Here is a 17886-nt window from a genome sequence, read left to right as displayed (position 1 = left end):
TTTAAGAATAAAGCTACTGACAGTTGTGTCTTATCCATGGTGATGGAGTTAGGGAGGTAACCCCACCATGAGTATCCCCAGTATCTTTTTTTTTTTGCGGTACGCGGGCCTCTCACTGTTGTGGCCTCTCCCGTTGCGGAGCACAGGCTTTCGGACGCGCAGGCTCAGCGGCCATGGCTCACGGGCCCAGCCGCTCCGCGGCATGTGGGATCTTCCCGGACCGGGACACGAACCCGTGTCCCCTGCATCGGCAGGCGGTCTCTCAACCACTGCGCCACCAGGGAAGCTCCCCCCACCAGTATCTTATCTCCACCAAAGAAGGACATTGAGTTATCTGAGTTATTTTTGTGGTTTGTGTGTGCGGTAATGTCAAGCTCACTGAGGAGACAGTGCTGTGAAAATGAGAAAAGGAACCCATAAGTTGTTAGTCTGAGATTTCTCACTTTCGAGTTGGTCTTCAGAAATAGTCTCAGTTCATAGAACCCAAGTCAGGTGCCACAAGGTTCACCTGGTAGAGAGAAGTAAAGCTTGAAGCACAGGACAGGGAAGGAGTATGGCTTATGGGAAGAGGGATGAGTAGCAAGACAAAGGGAGACAAAGTAAGGGAAGGTAGGGGCAGGATGATAAGATGAGGCAGTGCAGCGGTGCAGGTTAATGAGAGAGAAAACCAGAGATTTATGTAACATCTCCAGGAGCAAATAGGCAGGGAAGGTTCTCCAGCCCACATGCATCTGTTCTGGAATCTGAAAATTACTTTGGAGGGTTTTGATTTTTAGGAGTCCCTCTGCCTGATATTCCACAAAGCTCCAGCTCCTGCCTGATATAGCACATAGGACCCTAGTACCTTGCATACAGGACATACTCAAATATTTGCTGACTAAAGGAAGATGGGGCAAGTCATGAATTACTTTTTTCCCCATAAACCAGAATCTATTTAAACTAAAAGTCCAAACCACTCCTATCTACCTGGCAAGCAAGCCCTCAAAAGATCAAACAGGGTAGTGTTCTTACCAGTACGATGGGACATTTTGCTTCCTTACTTATGAAGATACCCTGGATTTTCTCATTCTTTTTAAATCACTTTTTAAATAGAGAGGGTGGGAAATAGAGATGGTGGAAAGGGGAGTGTGTGTGTGTGTGTGTGTGTGTGTGTGTATGAAACCTAAACAGAGTGGGGTCAGAAAACCTGGATTCTAATCTATTTAGCCAGTAACTTGCTGTGTAAACTTGGGCAAGTCCGTTGATTTGCCATGCCCTGTTTCCTCATTTTCCAAGTGGGAGTAATGTTTATTCTATTGATATATACCTCACAAGGTGGCACTAAAGAGTTAAAGAAATGATATATGAGAGCATTTTGAAAGGATACATTTCTATATGAGTCTAAAATACAGGAATTAATTAGTATGGTAAATGAAAAGAGGTTAAGAGGAATATTATTGGATTAGGGGAAAAGGGGGCCTCGGAAAAGAGAGAAGCCCCCTCCTTTATTTGACAGATACCAGAAAAAGCCAAGACCACTCCACTCCTTAATTTGGCCAACATTTTCTTTTATCTTGAGACATCTCTGAAAAAAGGGGTTCTTTCTTTTTCCTGCTTCTCTGTGCCAGGGATTTGTATTCATTTTGAAGTTACTGGCTGCCTACCATATGCCAGGCAATGTGTTCGTTAGCTCATTATTATTTAGTAATTAGCCCTAGAGGGCAATACTGTATTTTTAAAGGACTTTCATGGGTTATCTCATATATTGCCCTATCTTTCCTTGTTGATGGAATTGGCAGTCACTACTTAATATGTAGAGGAACTGAGGCCCAAAGAAATTCAGTGACTTGACCAAAGACCACGGGGCAGTGATGAAACTAGTACCCAAACCTAGGTTTCCTGACTTTCCTCTTCCTGTTAAATGGGTACTGGGAGAAAAATGAAGTTACCAAGATGCTGGTGTGTGGGCTCTGAGGCAGATCTGGCTTAGGGGTGATCAGCAGAGCCTTCCCCAGCTAGGGCATCCTCTGGGCATTGCGGTAGACAGGATGGAATTTTTACGTGTCAGTGGATCAGGGAGAGATACCAGGTAGTAGGAAGTTTAAGCCTCACCTGGAGCTTGTCTGTAAAGCCACTTGGTCTAACAGACCAGGGCTCTGGAGACAAGACAGTTCTATTCCTGCCAGCACTTACAGTGTGTCTGCAAATCCCTCAGCCATTCTGAATCTCACTTTTCTCTCTGTGCAATGGAGATCATAATATGTACCTCGTACTCAGGGTTATTCTCCTGAGGCTCAAATAAGGCCTGAGGCTTTGTAAACTGGAAGAAATGTGTATTAATATTAACTTCTCTTCCACGGAGTCGCCCTACACATCGGTACCCTCCATAAAACTTTTCCCCAACGGTTGACCTGCCCAGACCACTATCTGTACCACCTAGGGAGTGTGAATTCCAGTTGCCAGTCCTGGGTAACGCGCCCTCCCAGCTCACGTTCTTGTTTTTGTTTTGGCTTTGAGGGGGAGAGGATCCCGATCTAGGTTATCGCCGGTCTTCATAAACCTCCCTGTCTCTCTATCATCCGCTCCATCCGCCCCTGCCGTCTCTCTCGGCAGGTCGGCCCGGGCTGTCTTTTCTGGCTCCACCTCTCGCTCCGGCGGTCTGTGGGAGTCTCGGACTCCCTGCCCCTCCAGACGCCGTTCTCCGGCGGGGTTTAGGTCTGTCTTCTTCACCCTCAGTGAGTCAGAAACAAAGGAGGGGGGTGGAGGGAGCGCACTCTCTCCGGCTCGGCGATTCGCCCTTTATTCTGAACTCGCAACGTCAGCGGGCGGGTGGATGGAGCTGCGGGGCGCGGGCTGGGCCGCCCACACCGCGCCGGGCCGGGGGAGCGGCCGGGCCGGGCCGGGCGGGCGGGCGGCGGGGGAGCTTTCGGGGGCCCGGGCCGCGTGGGCGCCGGGATGGAGGGCGCCGAGGGGCGGGGAGCGGGCGTGCGTGTGTGTGCGAGCGCGAGGGAGGCCGGCCTTTAGTGTAACCGGAGCTACAAAGAAGGGGAGAGGGAGGGAGGGAGGAGAGGCGGCGGCGGCGCCGGGGGCCTCTCCGCACCCTCCCCCTGGGCAGAAGCCCCCTCGAAGCGGCCTCGGCCCCCGACGCGGGGCCGCCCCTCGGCGCCCGCGTCCGCCCGCCCGCCCGGAATGATGAAGAAGAACAATTCCACCAAGCGGGTGAGTGCGCCCGCCCGCCCCGTGCCCGCCGCTGACTTTGTGCCCCGAGGACCCCAGCCCCGTCGGGGCCGCGGGCGGCCGGGTTGGGGGCCGGGGACGCCCCGCGCCAGCCCCCTCCTTCCGGCCCGTGGCCCGATCGCCGGTCCCCTTAGCCTCGGCCTCGGCGCGCTGGGCCCCACGACGAGGCACCGGCGGGGGCTTTTGTTTGTTTACTTGGGCTGGGGGTTAACTTGGCTGAGTTTCTGCCCGACCCCCGGCCTCCCCTTCCTCGGGCGGCTGCCGGCCGCCGGCATCGCGCTCTGCAGCGGCGAGAAGACAATGAGAAATAAAATAAAATGCCGTTAATCCCGGCGCGGCGAGGAGGGAGGCTGGGGGAGGGGGCGGGGGGCTCGGCGGAGACCCGAAGGCCGCCCCTCGGCTCCAGCCCGGCCCTAACCCCTTCCACTGGCAGTTCCAGTTGTTTATTTGGGAGAAGGGGGAGGGGAGCGATGGGGAAGCGAGTTCCTTGGAGTGAAAGGCTTTGAAGAAGTGGGGAGCGAACGCGGGTCTCCCAGACTCCAGCTGCGGCGGGGCGGACGCGGGAAGGAGGGGACCGGGGACTGAGGAGGGCGCTGGGGACGGAACGGGAGGAGGAAAAGCTGTAATCACCTAATCGTGTGGTTCTCATCTGGCTCGGGGGGCAGGGGCCTCAGGATGGAAATCATCAGTCTTCACCGCCTGAGAAGGTCGGCTGGGTCCGGAAATTCTGCGGGAAAGGGATTTTCAGGGAGATTTGGAAAAACCGCTACGTGGTGCTGAAAGGGGACCAGCTCTACATCTCCGAAAAAGAGGTAGGTGCCCTTTGCCGCTAACTATCCCTGTTTTCTCATAGTCCCCACTTTGTCTCTCCGCAGGGGTCTTATCTACTTCTCATCTCCCCCTTACCTCATTCCTCATTTTGTTCCAAAAGCTACTTCAGCGGTCTGGTTGGTCTCTACCCCCATCTTATCTGCAGAGAAAGGTCACCCTTTAATGAGGAGACTGGAGTTAGAATTAGAAGTTGAGTTTGCATCTTATTTAAAAATTTTTCTTTGGAAATACCTTTCTGACAACCATGATAACTCCCTCCCAAGAATGTCCCAAAAGTTTTAAGCGTCCCCTGCTGGCCCCCACCCTATCCTGGCCTCTAGCTGACCGTAGGATTATTTTTTCTTTGCTGTTGCTGCTGAAACACTGTTCAGCTTATTCTCTACTCCTTCCTGCCCTCCCCACCCCAACCCAGCTAGCCTCCCCTTTCCTGTCTCTCACAGGGACATATACAAGTCATATCAGTAGTGCAGCTGCCCTGAATCACAGAAAACACACATACAACCCAGGGTCAGTCTCGCATGACCTCAGGGAGAGTATTTGTAAGTGGCAGTGATTTCTGTTGAAGCCAGTGTCCCTAACCAACATGTTCTCTGTTCCCCATCCCCACTCCACTGAAAAAAAATGAATCAGGGAACTCATTCTCCATTCCTTCCTGCCCAGCTGCCCCCCACCAGTTATAGCAGAAGGGAGAATGGAGTTATGAATCCCTGTGTGTCTGTGTCTTTGGGGCTATAGTTAAAATGAAAACCACAGTCCACATTGGGTCAGAACCTGAGCCCACATATTGAATCCAGATTACTCTCTCTGTTATCTCTAATTCATGGGATAAATGACACATAGTAATATTGAGAAACTGAAATTGCCCCTCCGTAGGTTAGAAGTCATTCCAGTCCCTACCTCTGCGACTGTGTCAGCATCGCCTAGGAGACTGTCCTGAGTTCCCCTGGTAGGATGACCCTCCACCCGCCCCCTCACCCAGGGCTAACGGCGAAGTCCTCCCTGAGTTCTAACCTCTTCTGCTTTCTGCATAGACTATATTTAGGTAAATAAATCCTTTTATGGTATTGAAATAGACACATGCGCAGTCCTAGAGAAAGTATTCATCTGAACAGGACATCTACTGAGGCAGCTAAGAAAGAACTAAGCTGTGCCAGGGCCAAAGAGATCCCTCATAAGGGTATTTAAACCTTGCTGTTTATACTGAGAACTTGGTGATGGAGTGAGGTGAGAAAACACTTTGACAGGAGAATTTATTTTTAATGGTCACCTCTACCCAACCCCAAATCCTACCCAAGGTTTTTCCACAAGGTGTGGGCTTTCCAGGGGGGGCTTTTTTGGCTTTTTTTTTTCTTAGGCAAGTGTCAAAGTGTATCTCCTGTCTTCCCTAAACTCCATAATGGCAGAAAACTCTAGTAGCAATCAGGGAGAACTTCCCACACGTCAGTGGGGAAAACATGTGATCAGGGAAAGGGTGGAAGGAACAAGACATCTTTTTCTTGTTTGTATTTGTTCAAAGAACAGAGTCAGGGGGCAAAAGAGCGTAGTTGACCCTTGTTTGTGGAGGAAGGGGTACTGAGACAGGGGAAAGGATGGAATGACCACAGCTTAGGATGTCTGGTATCCTGTGAGTCAGGAGCATCTGACCGATCATGGGGCCAACTGCCCACTGCTGAGAAAGGCATAGGAAAATAGGGAACAAGCCTATTGGTAGTACTCTTCTTTGGGGCCAGTTTCCACGCTACAAAGGCCTAGGTTAAAGGTGAAACTGATCCAGGACTATAGGCTTTATTCTGTCCACTTCCCAAAAGCTCCAGAGCCAACAGAGTCAAGATTTTTTTTTAATATAGTATGATGTTTGTAATTTACATGGGCTTTTTAAATTTTACTTATTTATTTATTTTGGCTGCACTGGGTCTTGGTTGCGGCACGCAGGATCTTTGTTGCGTCCTGTGGGATCTTTAGTTGTGGCATGCGGACTCTTAGTTGCAGCATGCACATGGGATCTAGTTCCCTGACCAGGCATTGAACCCCAGCGCCTGCATTGGGAAGCTAGGAGTCTTACCCTCTGGACCACCAGGGAAGTCCCAGTAATTTATATGTTAATGCAGGAAATCCCTAACCCTCTCCCCTAGAATTTGTGCCAGTATTTTTTTGCAACTGCCCCCACCAAAGAAATCCTTCTGTATTTGTTGTTAATAATCGTTTTCTTCATTCTTAGTCAAAGGGCACCTTATGATCATGGAGCTGATGTATAGGAACAGAAACTAGACCTTAGGGAGACTTCATGGTAGAGGAAATTGAGTTCAAGGCATCTTTTTTTGGCAAGCATGGGAAAAATTCCTTTCTGTGGGCTAAGGAGAAAGAATCAGGGGAAAGGGTTGACTTTTGTGGGTGGTAATTATAAATGAGACTGTGGGAATTAGATGGGCAAAAACAATACAGTGGAGAACTAGGGTCTTGGAGTTGTCCATCTTCCCCGGGCACTGGAGTATGTTTGTTTCACTGCTTTACCCCATCTGCTACCCCTGCCTTATGAGGGGCTAACCTCTGTCAATGTCTTCTGCTCCCCAGAGCTCCTTATCAGTCGTGTCCAAGCCAGAATATCTCCCTTTCCCTTCCCTTCCCCTCTGTTCCCCTCCCCTTCCGTTCCCCTCTCCTCCCCTCCCCTAAGGAAAACAGAACAAGTAACTCTTTTCCCCTGGCTACATACACACACCCAGCACTTTCCTCTCCAAGATTTCTGGCCTCTGCTGATAGTCTCAGCTCTGAGGAAGGAGGGGAAGAGGAGTGATGCATCACCCAGCATCCCTGCTTCCATGTTTCTGGGAATTGTTCTGGGACACCCCTTGCCAACATCTTGTCCACTTTCACCTACAAGCCTTCAAGGCTTCTGGTCACTTCCTAGTCCAAAACCCGGGAGCCCAGGATAGGGGAGAGCCCTGGAGGAGAAAGGTGGGTGTATGAGCAGCCATTCACCTGAATGAGTCTGTGTCAGCCCCCTGGGTCCAGCGCCAAGTCAGAAGGATAGGCAGATGCAAGAGCAGAGATCGGCTGGGGGATGGAAGAGAGAACCAGGCGGATAAATGAAGTCACCTCCAGGCACACAATTGCTATGGCAGAGCTTGAGACGTGGGGACTCTTTTGTGAAATACTTCCAGTCAGAGAGGGTAGATGTCTTCCAAGGATCATATGAGGCTACTTTTGACTGTTCAGTTTTAACAAGACAAGTGCTAGTGGTTTTCATCTCTCATCCCAGGAAAACCTAACGGCTCATTCCACAGGGTCTTCCAATCCCAGGCGCAAGTAGCAGAGGGTGAAAGGGTTTTCTAATCACAGGCTGCTCCGTCCAGGCCAGTGATGAAGACTTCTTTCCTCTTGCAAGCCAAATCACAGCTTCAGAAGATTAGGGCTATGGGAATACCTTAGGGGAGAGGAGAAAAAACCCTGAGAAGTTTAAAACGGACCTTGGCAGAAATGTTAGTAGAATTTGCTTTGTGGCACTCATAAAAGGCTGGTTGGGGTTGGAGGATGTAGACGGAACTGTGGTCTCTGATTAGACATTCAACAAGAGAGTTAAGAGCCAAATGATGGATAGAAATGCTGAGAGTGGAACCGGGTGCAAGATGGAGTCTACAAGCAGGAAGGGCTCAGTTTAGACACAAGGAAGAACTTCCTGGCAGTAAGGGCTCAAACTGGAATCATGGAAACAGGTAGCAGAACACTTTTTTCCAAGTAGTCCTCCAGGGAGAGTATAAATGCATCTTTGCCTAGAGAGCAGTGGATGATTAAGTGGCTTCTCAAGCCCACAGGAGCTAGGTTGGGTTGTCACGGTATCTTGGAAGGAAGAAGGAGGGGTAGGAACTACAGGTGTGTTTTTCACCCTGTCTGAACAAACTCAACAAACTGAACACAGGGGCTGCTGTTCCTATGGTGCTGAAGCTTCTGAAAAGAAGGAGGTAGATCAGTCTCTTCATAATAGTATATATTTAAGGAAGGAGCCAGGGGATAATGGGATGGATAAGAAGGCAACAGCATAAACATAGGACAGGGGAGGGCGGAGGCAGCCCTTCGTTCCCTCCAGACATCCCCTGATATTGACCCTGCCTTTACCTCCTCCCTCTGGACAATCAAGGGCCATCCGGGTCTTGCTTACTTCAGGATGATAGGATTAAACTGTTAGCCCTGTAACCATGTCCTTTGAAGGACAAAGTGGGAGTCACAGTGAAGAGAGACCTACTGGGGCTCTGGAAATGGTAGCTTGGCTGAGGGGAGTGGGGACAAGGGGTTTAAATGGAAACCCATGTGAGGAATCAGGACATGGGGGGCTGCCCCCCACTGTCAGGCCTCTGTGGGCCTTGGGTAGGACAGCCTTTCCATAACCTGTCATCCCTCCCCTCTCAGGCTTCTTCTGGTTCCCAAGACTGGTCAGTAACTAACAATTTGGGAGAAGCGACTAAGTAATTTTATCCTCAGCACCTCACCTCCAACCCTCCCCTAGGTAAAAGATGAGAAAAATGTTCAAGAGGTGTTTGACCTGAGTGACTATGAGAAGTGTGAAGAGCTCCGGAAATCCAAGAGCAGGAGCAAGAAGAATCATAGCAAGTTCACTCTTGCCCACTCCAAACAGCCTGGGAACACGGTACGCTCCGCCTGCCGCCTGGGCCACCGGAACATCGACCAGGTCAGGGGTGTGGGGAGCAGAGGAGAGCATCTGCCCCTTCAGGATCTCTCTCTCAGCTCTCTTGGCTCAGAGGCCCTGAACTATTGCTCTCCTGCCAGCTTTTATTATTTAACCTGAGAATATCATGGCCATTTCCTTCCTTCCAGGCAAGCCAGCCTTTAAACTGTCCAGCCACAAAGATCATATCTCTCTCCCTCTCTCTGTCTCTCTCTGCCTAACACACACACAAATACACAAACACACCCCTCTTGGGAGACAGCCACTTTTCCCTGTACTGTGATAGGCGGTTGAAATTCTGAATCCAATTTCTCTTGTCTGAGGAAACCCAGGGAAGCCATTCCTGTCACATTCTATTTCTTCAAACATTTAAAGATCTTTATTTTAGTACCTGTCCTTTCCCAAACCTCCTCTAATTATCTCCAGTGCCGTATTAATATCTGGTACCCTTCTAAGCTCCTCATTGGTCATTTCTAAAACAGCCTCCAAGCAATGGCATTTTGCAGGAATAGAGGCTGATTTCCTTAAGTTACGGATGACTCCAGAAGTAGAATCTCTCTCCTTCCAAGAGCTGGGTCTAAGAGAATGAGATTATAATTTCTTACTTCTTCACTGTCAAGGTGAGGCCAAATGTAAAACCCTGACTGAAACAAGAATCTTCTCCTCACAGGCACCCAACTTGATCTTCCTGGCAGTGAGTCCGGAAGAGAAGGAATCATGGATCAACGCCCTCAACTCCGCCATCACCCGCGCCAAGAACCGCATCTTGGATGAGGTCAGGAGGTTTATTGTGGGGAAGGGGATGCTGAGGCAGAGGGAGCAGAATGACTCACTGAAGAGGGAAGAGGATGCTGTGGGCCCCATTTACTAGCTCCCCACCAGCTCTGCTTCTTTATTTCCCTTTTGAAACCCTATTCTCCTTCTAACTTCTAAGTCTTTTCTGCCACCTCCTCTTTCCCCACTTTCTGATGCATGGGCCAGCCCTGGGCCAGCTTAAGGAGCCCCTTCATGTCCAATACATCCCTTGCCCTTGGATTTGCTCAGAAACGGTTCATGAGGTGGGATTATTTCCCAGTCCAGGCATGTTCAGGCCTCAGGGGAAGCTGGGTTGGGACAGAGTCTCCAAATAGCACCCATGACTCACAGTGCATCTCTTCAGGTCACCGTTGAGGAGGACAGCTATCTCGCACACCCAACTCGAGACAGGGCAAAAATCCAGCACTCGCGCCGCCCCCCAACTCGGGGACACCTAATGGCTGTGGTATGTAAGACCATAAGAAAGTAAAAATTGGGCTTCCCTGGTGGCACAGTGGTTGAGAGTCCACCTGCCGATGCAGGGGACACGGGTTCATGCCCCGGTCCGGGAGGATCCCACATGCCACGGAGCGGCTGGGCCCGTGAGCCATGGCCGCTGAGCCTGCGCGTCCGGAGCCTGTGCTCTGCAACGGGAGAGGCCACAGCAGTGAGAGGCCCGTGTACCGCAAAAAAAAAAAAAAGAAAGAAAGAAAGTAAACATTGCTGAAGGGCCAACTCCATGTCAGTTCATCTCAGACAGGACTGTATCTCAGACAGCCCACCAGAGGCATTTGTGTACCAAGGTCAAAGGCTAGGGAAGTCCCTCCACCCTGTTCCCTTTCTTGATTCCTCCAAACAAAAAATATTTAGTCAGCACCTACTGTGAATTTGAAAGTCCTGCCCTCAATAAATGTATCATCCTTTGGGGAAAATGAGATATACCCACAAGGGAAGTGAAAAGTAGAAGAGATGAATACAGTACAAGGCAACATAAGCTACTGTCTGGTGGCTAGCTATCCTGACGGATAACAGCATTATGTATCACAGGCACTTAGAGGAGCAAGGATTTTCTTTCATTGTCTGAGCGCTAAGTGTCTAGGGAAAGAGGCACTCAGGTATAGTAGAAAGAGCATGGGGGCCTCCCTGGTGGCGCAGTGGTTAAGAATCCGCCAGCCAATGCAGAAGACATGGGTCCGAGCCCTGGTCTGGGAAGATCCCACATGCTGCGGAGCAGCTAAGCCCATGCGCCACAACTACTGAGCCTGCGCTCTAGAGCCCGCGAGCCACAACTACTGAGCCGCATGCCACAACTACTGAAGCCCGTGCACCTAGAGCCCATGCTTCCAACAAGAGAAGCCACCACAGTAGAAACCTGTGCACCACAACGAAGAGTAGGCTCCGCTCGCCGCAACTAGAGAAAGCCCGCACACAGCAACAAAGACCCAACACAGCCAAAAACAAAATAAATAAAATAAATTAATTTTAAAAAAAAAGAAAGAAAGAACATGGGCTTTGGAATCAGACAGAACTGGATTGGAACCTAGCTTTGCAGCGTACTCTGAAGCTGCCCGCCTCCAACTGTAAAGTGGGGCAGTAATCATGCCCACTTGCACGGTTGCTGTGAGGAATGATTGAAACAACATATGTATCAATACATATAAGGTGCTGAATACCATTATCACTTTTTTTTTAATTACAGTATTCTGGAAATAGAACAAGTTTTATTTTAAGGCAAGAAGTTCTGAGGTCCAAATAGCAGAGGGGGTTGAGGTGTGTGGCTCAGAGGATACAGATGGAAAAGGACAGTTACCCTGCCATGCCAGGCATCCTGTATGTGTCAAACCCAACTGATGCTTAGAGTCCACAATACAGAGGAAAAAGACACTCTTCAGGAAGCTCGTAGTAAAGTGGAAAATATGGGAAACAAGCAGGAGAAATTATTTTTTTAATAAATTGGTATTTTTTTAAAATATTTATTTATTTGCTAACTTACTTTGGCTGTGCCGGGTCTTAGTTACGGCATGCAGGGTCTTTAGTTGCGGCATGCTGCCTCTTAGTTGCGGCATGCTGCCTCTTAGTTGCAGCATGCATGCAGGATCTAGTTCCCTGACCAGGGATCGAACCCAGACCCCCTGCATTGGGAGCGCGGAATCTTACCCACTGGACCACCACGGAAGTCCCCCAGGAGAAATTACTTTAAATCACAGAAAAATAAAAGAAAGAAAGAAGTTTAAGTCACTATCAAAGGAATAAGAAATAGGAAACAAAGTCAGAGGGCTGTGTCAGGAGTGGGGGCTTCTCATTCAGGGAAGGCACGTTGAGGAGGGAAATGACCACAGCTTGCTTCTCTTTCAGGCAGTCAGTCCTGAAATGCTCACTGACAACAATCTACCCCCTTCATTCCCTCCTTCTCCCTCTGCAGGCTTCAACCTCTACCTCGGATGGCATGCTGACCTTGGACCTGATCCAGGAGGAAGACCCTTCCCCTGAGGAACCAACCTCCTGTGCTGAGAGCTTTCGAGTCGACCTGGACAAGTCTGTGGCCCAGCTGGCAGGCAGCCGGCGGAGAGCAGACTCAGACCGCATCCAGCCCTCCTCGGACCGGGCAAGCGGCCTTCCCCGACTTTGGGAAAAGCCAGACAGAGGGGCCACCTACACCCCCCAGGCACCCAAGAAGTTGAGCCCCGCAGAAAAAGGCCGCTGTGCCTCCCTGGAGGAGATCCTGTCTCAGCGGGACACTGCCGCAGCCCGCACCCTCCAACTGCAGGCCCAGGACCCCCCGACCCCCATCCCACCCCACCCGGGGCAGCTGTCCCGGATCCAGGACCTGGTAGCAAGGAAACTGGAGAAGACTCAGGAGCTGCTGGCAGAGGTTCAGGGACTGGGAGACGGGAAGCGAAAGGCCAAGGACCCCCCTCGGTCTCCTCCCGATTCTGAGTCAGAACAGCTGCTGCTGGAGACAGAGCGGCTGCTGGGAGAGGCGTCATCAAATTGGAGCCAGGCGAAGAGGGTGCTCCAGGAAGTCAGGGAGCTGAGGGACCTGTACAGACAGATGGACCTGCAGACCCCCGACTCCCACCTCAGACAGCCCAGCCAGCATAGCCAGTACCGGAAGAGCCTGATGTAGAGGAAGGTGACAGAGTCTGGAACGTGTGGGGTGGACAGACTCTTATCTCCAAGTGTTGCAGGATACAGCTTTTTTATTTACCTCAGTCAAAAAAGAAAACAAAAACACGATCAAATTCGTTGCTCTTGCTGCTGCCCGACCCTCCTACAGCCCTTATTTCCCAAACTCCTTTCCCCCCATCTATCTCTCTGAGACCTAAATTGCCTCAGATCTGGGGAGGAGGTGACCCCTACAGCAGTATTAAGAAACTTTCACCTGGATGAAGAGAGAGAGGGTGACGAAGGCACAGTCTGACCGTGTTACACGCACCACCCCTCTGAGGTGTGGTGAGGAATATCCTGCTGCTCCCAAAGATGTATCTGGGCTCCTAAGTTTAGAGGGGGAGGTGTGGGGCGTCTCTTGTGTCCCATTCCAAGTTTTCAATCTGAGGGTGAAATTTCAGCCACTCAGCCCTAGCTCAAGAGATGTGGGAGCCAGTGCCACCTGTCCACGCACACAGAAGTGAAATTTATCCCAGCCCCGAGGAGGGTTTGTGCGATTAAAACACCCCCAGGCCCGCCGCCGGGCACTGGCTTCTTAAGCCTAGCAGCCTCTGATTGCAATCACGCTGCCTGGCTTTCTTGTATGAGGTGTTTCTTCGCTTCCTCTCTCACACCCTTCCCAACACTGATTCAGAGATACAGCCCTGGACGGATGGGATGGATCTGGTCATTTGGCTAGGGGCGCCTAGCACAGGGGAACAGGGGACAGTCAACCCCACAGAAGAACCAAACTAAAACGGAATCTGATTTGTGATGCAAGCTGGGTAGTATGAAGGGGAAAGCCAAATATATGCCCAGGTTCCTCTTTCGGCCAAGCTAGGGTTTCCTGTAGCCTCTCCCTCTCCTTCTTCGAACCTTACTTCCAACACTAATCAAGCCCCAGCTTTAGAAAAACATCTTTATGCTCACACCACCACCCTCCTGACCACCTCTGCAGCTGCCAGACTCCCCGACATTCTTGTCTGTGGTAGAGACTACACAGCTCATTTTGATTGCTTCTTCCCTCTGAAGTTTCTAAGATCAGGTTTAATAACAGTGATAGTGTCCAGAGAAGAAGAAGGCGACATATGAATGATTTTTGGAAAGAAGGGGACAGTCCCGTGAATCAAGTAATGAAGGGTTAAAAAAAACACTTTGAAGTACAGTTGACCCTTGAAAAGTGCGAGGGTTAATCCACCTGTAAATTAACAGTCAGCCCTCCATATCCATGGTTCCTCTGCACCTGAGGGCTCAACCAACCGCAGGCTGTGTAGTACTGTAGGGTTTATTGAAAAATATCTGCATGTAAGTGGATCTGTGCAGTTCAAACTTACGTTGTTCAAGGGTCAACTGTAGACCCCTTGCTTCCTGATCCCCTTCCCTAGGTCCCCTCTCGCCTCCAAGAGCCAAAACCTAGAGTTCACCTAAGGGTGAGAGGGGAGAAGAGGAGAAAATGGGGACAAACTGTGTGTACGTCCTGGCCACGAAGCTGCCCTCGTGTGACATTCAGGAAAGTGGGGTAGGAGGGAAACAAGGAAAATCCTTTGGGCAAAACACAGACCCTCAATTGCCACTCTTCTGCTCTGACATTACTCCATAACCCCCGTAAGCAAGATGGGGGAATCTGTCCAAGTTGAACACCTGTAGGGAAGAGAGATTCTCATGCTCTTTCGGTCCCCACCATTCACAGTCATGAAGATTTCCCCCAGATTTATCCTGTAGTTAACTAAATCACACGTACCCTTGAGTGAGCAGAGCACACCAGAGTGCCACCTACATGTCATTCCCAGAGTCTCCTGGGGTAGGAGGGGAGGGAGCCTGGGTCTCCAGACTTCCTATCCTCCAAACAAGTTTTGCTCACCTAAACTCTAAGCATGGTCAGCAGAGCTACCCGTTGTCACAAATATTGAAAGTCTAGGTTAAAATATTTACTTTCTATATGTAAGTCTGCATTTTTGTATTAATTTATTTTACCAGCATTTTCCTTTTTCTCTCTTTCTTTTCCTTGTCACTCCCACATAATGAAGAAAAAGACAAAAGCAAGAATGACATGTATATCCCAACATGCCAATTATCTGTGGCTCCCAGGGGAGCTAGAGGATGGAGGGAGACACCGGAGAGGAGAAAGGTGAGGGGAAGCAGAAAAGAAAGATCAGGGACCCCGGGAGACTAAGAGTTGGGCACTGGGCTCCTGCAGTCTTAAGGCACCAAAACCAGGCCACAAGGTGGTAAGATGAGGCCAGCTTTGGAACCAGACAGATCTGGGTTCAAATTCTGACTTTTTAGTTATGAGACCCTGGGCAAGGCACAAGCTTTCCAAGTGTCAGTTTTCTCATCTGCAAAGTGGAAGTGTAAAGACAATGTATGGAAAATGCCTGCCAGCTGGTAAGTAGCTGCTGTGGCAGCTTTAGTTTGACTCAGTGGGCTATTAACAGTAGCTCAGGTGGTAGGAGTACGGTTAGAATGAGGCTTAGGGGATGGGGTTACTGTCACTGTGTTCTGGTACACGAGCTGATCCAGTCCACGGACTGTGCCCATAAGCCTTTCTTCAAGGAGAGAGAATACCAGGTACTGGGCTAAAGGCCAGAGATAGGAAGAAGGGGGAAAGCTTGATCTCCTGTCTTCAAGAATTTCAGAGCTTAGCACAAAGCCAGGCTCCCCGCTAGAAAAACAGCTTAGAGTGTACGCTGGTGGTGGGCTGCTAGCGTGATCTCTGTTAAGGAAGCATGAGCACCGGCACTGTGGCTGGAGGATAATGATGCTGGAACTCTAGCTTTTCCCTCTTCCCAGATCCGTCTTCCCTCACTGCATCACTCCAGTTTCTTTACCTGAAATATTTCCCTTACTTCCTCCCAGTCACGTGTTCTGGGGCAAATGGGTGGATTGAGTAGGGGTGCGGGGCAACCTGCTTACTACACAGTTGCCGATAGACGTTTTTCAGGATGTGTATTTTTCTTTCTCCTTTCCTCTCTTCCAACATCTTTGCTATATTCTTTTCTTACACAAATGAACTGGAAAAGGGAGAATCTTTTGGGAGGCCCCAGGCAAGGGAGATGAGGAAATCCAGTACACACAGAGTTGAAATGGGGCGAGGGGTAGAGACAGGTAAAGAACTAAGTGCCATTTCCTATTTCAATGACATTTTCCTCAACTTTTCCTGTTCTTCCCCCATTAACTTGTAGAGGTTTGGGGAACAGAGTGCAGTACAGTCCTGACTGGCCTCCATTAGGAAGAATATCTGAGGTGCTGACCTGGAAAGCTGATGAATTAATTTGCATGCTATTTCCACAGCATAACTGTAGGTTGTTTAGGGTGAAAAGAAAAGGGAAAAAAAAACGAGTTTTTCTAACTCCTGCTCCAGCCTTCACAAACCATGCCGTGCCGACCCTAGGGAAATAGCTTTGCCTCCTTCCTTGCCCTCTCCCAGACCCGCTGCCAACAGTAAGCTCTACCTCATTGCACACAAAAAGCAGCCCCGAAGAATCTCTCCCCTTTCTAAACCTTACAGGCAAGGGGACCCAGCCCCATTCTGCAACCCTCAAAGCTCAGCTACAGCCCCTCCCCTTGACACTCCCTCCCCTTGCTGGGTTCGTTCTTTTTTCTGCTTTCTTCCTACCTCCGAGTCTCCCAACAACAGCAGCCAATCCCCAGGCTGCTCTAGAGCCACACCATATATGGAGAGGTTGAAAAGAAACCCGAGTAAATGTGGGAGCGAACACACCACACACACACACACACACACACACACTCTATAACACACACACACACACACACGCGCTAACAGTTTTTGAGCGCCTCTCTGCACGTGACCCTGTGTCTATTTGTCTGTGTGTTTGACACAGGTCCCACCATTCCCTGCCCCTGGCTCACCCCACCCAAGAACGAGGAACCTGTTTGCTGTTCCCGGCCTTTATTCATGCCCCCTGAGACCATCAATCCAACCAGTTGCCTCTGACCTAGCTTCTCTGCACTAATTACAATCCTAACGAGATCTAACAAACATACAACTTAGCACAGCTGAGACCCTCGAGGTCAATTAGTACAGCCCAGCTCAGCTCAGGAAATGGGAGATGGAGCCAGAAACTCTTGTACTTGCCTCACCCCGGCTCCGGCCCCAACCCCAGCCTGGGCTTGAAAGCAGGCTTGAGGAGAATGCAAAAATTAGCAAAACCAGCTTAAAAATAAGATCTTGGAGAGTTAACGAGTATGGAGAGAACTGCGTTAAGGTTGGGGAGAATTGGAGAATACACATTCCCTGCTTTTCCTAAGTTATCAGGAGGGAGAGGCTGATGCAGCTACAGAAAGGAAGGACATAGGCAGTTTTCATTTTCGTAAAGACAATACGGAGAAGAGTAACTTAGAGAAGAGCAGGTAACATAGAACTCTTGATCTGCATCACAGCCTCCGACTTATTCCCTCCTCCTCTTTGCTTTCTCCTTTGGACAAGTTGGATTTATCTCCCCTGTCTTTCCTGCTGGTTTGGAATAGCTCTGAAATCACCTCTTTCTTTCAAAAATACTAGACTCAACCTCATTCTTGCTTTTCCTCTTCCATATAGTAAAACCATGACAGCAAACAGCCCCTTCCTCCTAAGAAACACAGAAAAATCTAAAATAAGGGTAACCAGTTTTGGGTTGACAAAGTGTTGTCGGACATTTGGGGATGATGCCTAAACTGTCTTCTAGATGAAGAATGAGAGGAAATGGCCACAAGTGGTAACAATGGGAATGCAGTTGCTTTTGCAAATTTGTCCTACCTGGCAGCAAATGCAGCGCAACATAAAGAAGATTGACCAGGGCAATGTGGCTCGTTCCCCGTTTTACTGGTTTCCTTTCTTTAGGTGGCAAAACAAGGCAGTGGAATGGTTGCCTGTCCTGTATCCTCTGCGTGCAGACCAGTTGTCCTAACCTCATCCCTAACACCTGTGGCTCTATCAAGGAGGGAGGTGGAAGGAGAGGGCTAGTGGAATCCTCTACACCCCAGTGGGGGAGTGGACTTGGAGCCGCCACAAGAGCAGAATGTCCTTCATCCCCCAGCCTTTATCCAGCCTCGTTCAGAGCGCTGCACCCTGCTGGCACCCTGACTCCTCCACAGTCCGCTGCCGCAGCAACCAGGAACCTGCAGGGCAGGATGATTCACATAGCATCATGTCTGTATGTTGATGATTCCCAATTTCCTTCCCTGGCCTAACCCCCGGCTCTGGGATCAAGGCGCTTACA

The 17886-nt window shown here is 50.0% G+C and overlaps 1 protein-coding gene across 2 annotated transcripts; it reads left to right on the top strand.

The window, feature by feature from the left end:
* Positions 1-2874: 2874 nt before the first annotated feature.
* PLEKHO1 (pleckstrin homology domain containing O1) lies at positions 2875-12968 on the top strand. 2 transcript variants are annotated; one of them, XM_022564307.3, is made up of 6 exons: positions 2875-3198; positions 3882-4028; positions 8546-8728; positions 9396-9500; positions 9885-9986; positions 11943-12968. In XM_022564307.3, exons 1-6 carry the CDS (start codon positions 3169-3171, stop codon positions 12645-12647), a joined length of 1272 nt encoding a protein of 423 aa, XP_022420015.2. In that variant the 5' UTR covers positions 2875-3168; the 3' UTR covers positions 12648-12968. The 2 variants fall into 2 exon arrangements, with proteins under 2 accessions (XP_022420015.2, XP_022420016.2); XM_022564308.2 differs by having other exon boundaries at positions 2879-3198; positions 8546-8686.
* Positions 12969-17886: the final 4918 nt, after the last annotated feature.

Source organism: Delphinapterus leucas, chromosome 1 (assembly GCF_059928025.1).
Source record: "Delphinapterus leucas isolate spDelLeu-1000000601 "Yukka" chromosome 1, BTC_Dleu_Yukka2, whole genome shotgun sequence".
Lineage (NCBI taxonomy): Eukaryota > Metazoa > Chordata > Mammalia > Artiodactyla > Monodontidae > Delphinapterus > Delphinapterus leucas.
The sequence above is the reverse complement of the archived record's forward strand: the minus strand, read 5'-3'. Positions and strand labels throughout refer to the sequence as shown.

Coding starts and splice junctions, on each gene's coding strand:
- PLEKHO1 (XM_022564307.3), top strand. CDS start 3,169: ATGATGAAGAAGAACAATTCCACCAAGCGG. Junction 4,029..8,545: donor TCTACATCTCCGAAAAAGAG/GTAGGTGCCCTT, acceptor ACCCTCCCCTAG/GTAAAAGATGAGAAAAATGT. Junction 9,501..9,884: donor AGAACCGCATCTTGGATGAG/GTCAGGAGGTTT, acceptor GCATCTCTTCAG/GTCACCGTTGAGGAGGACAG.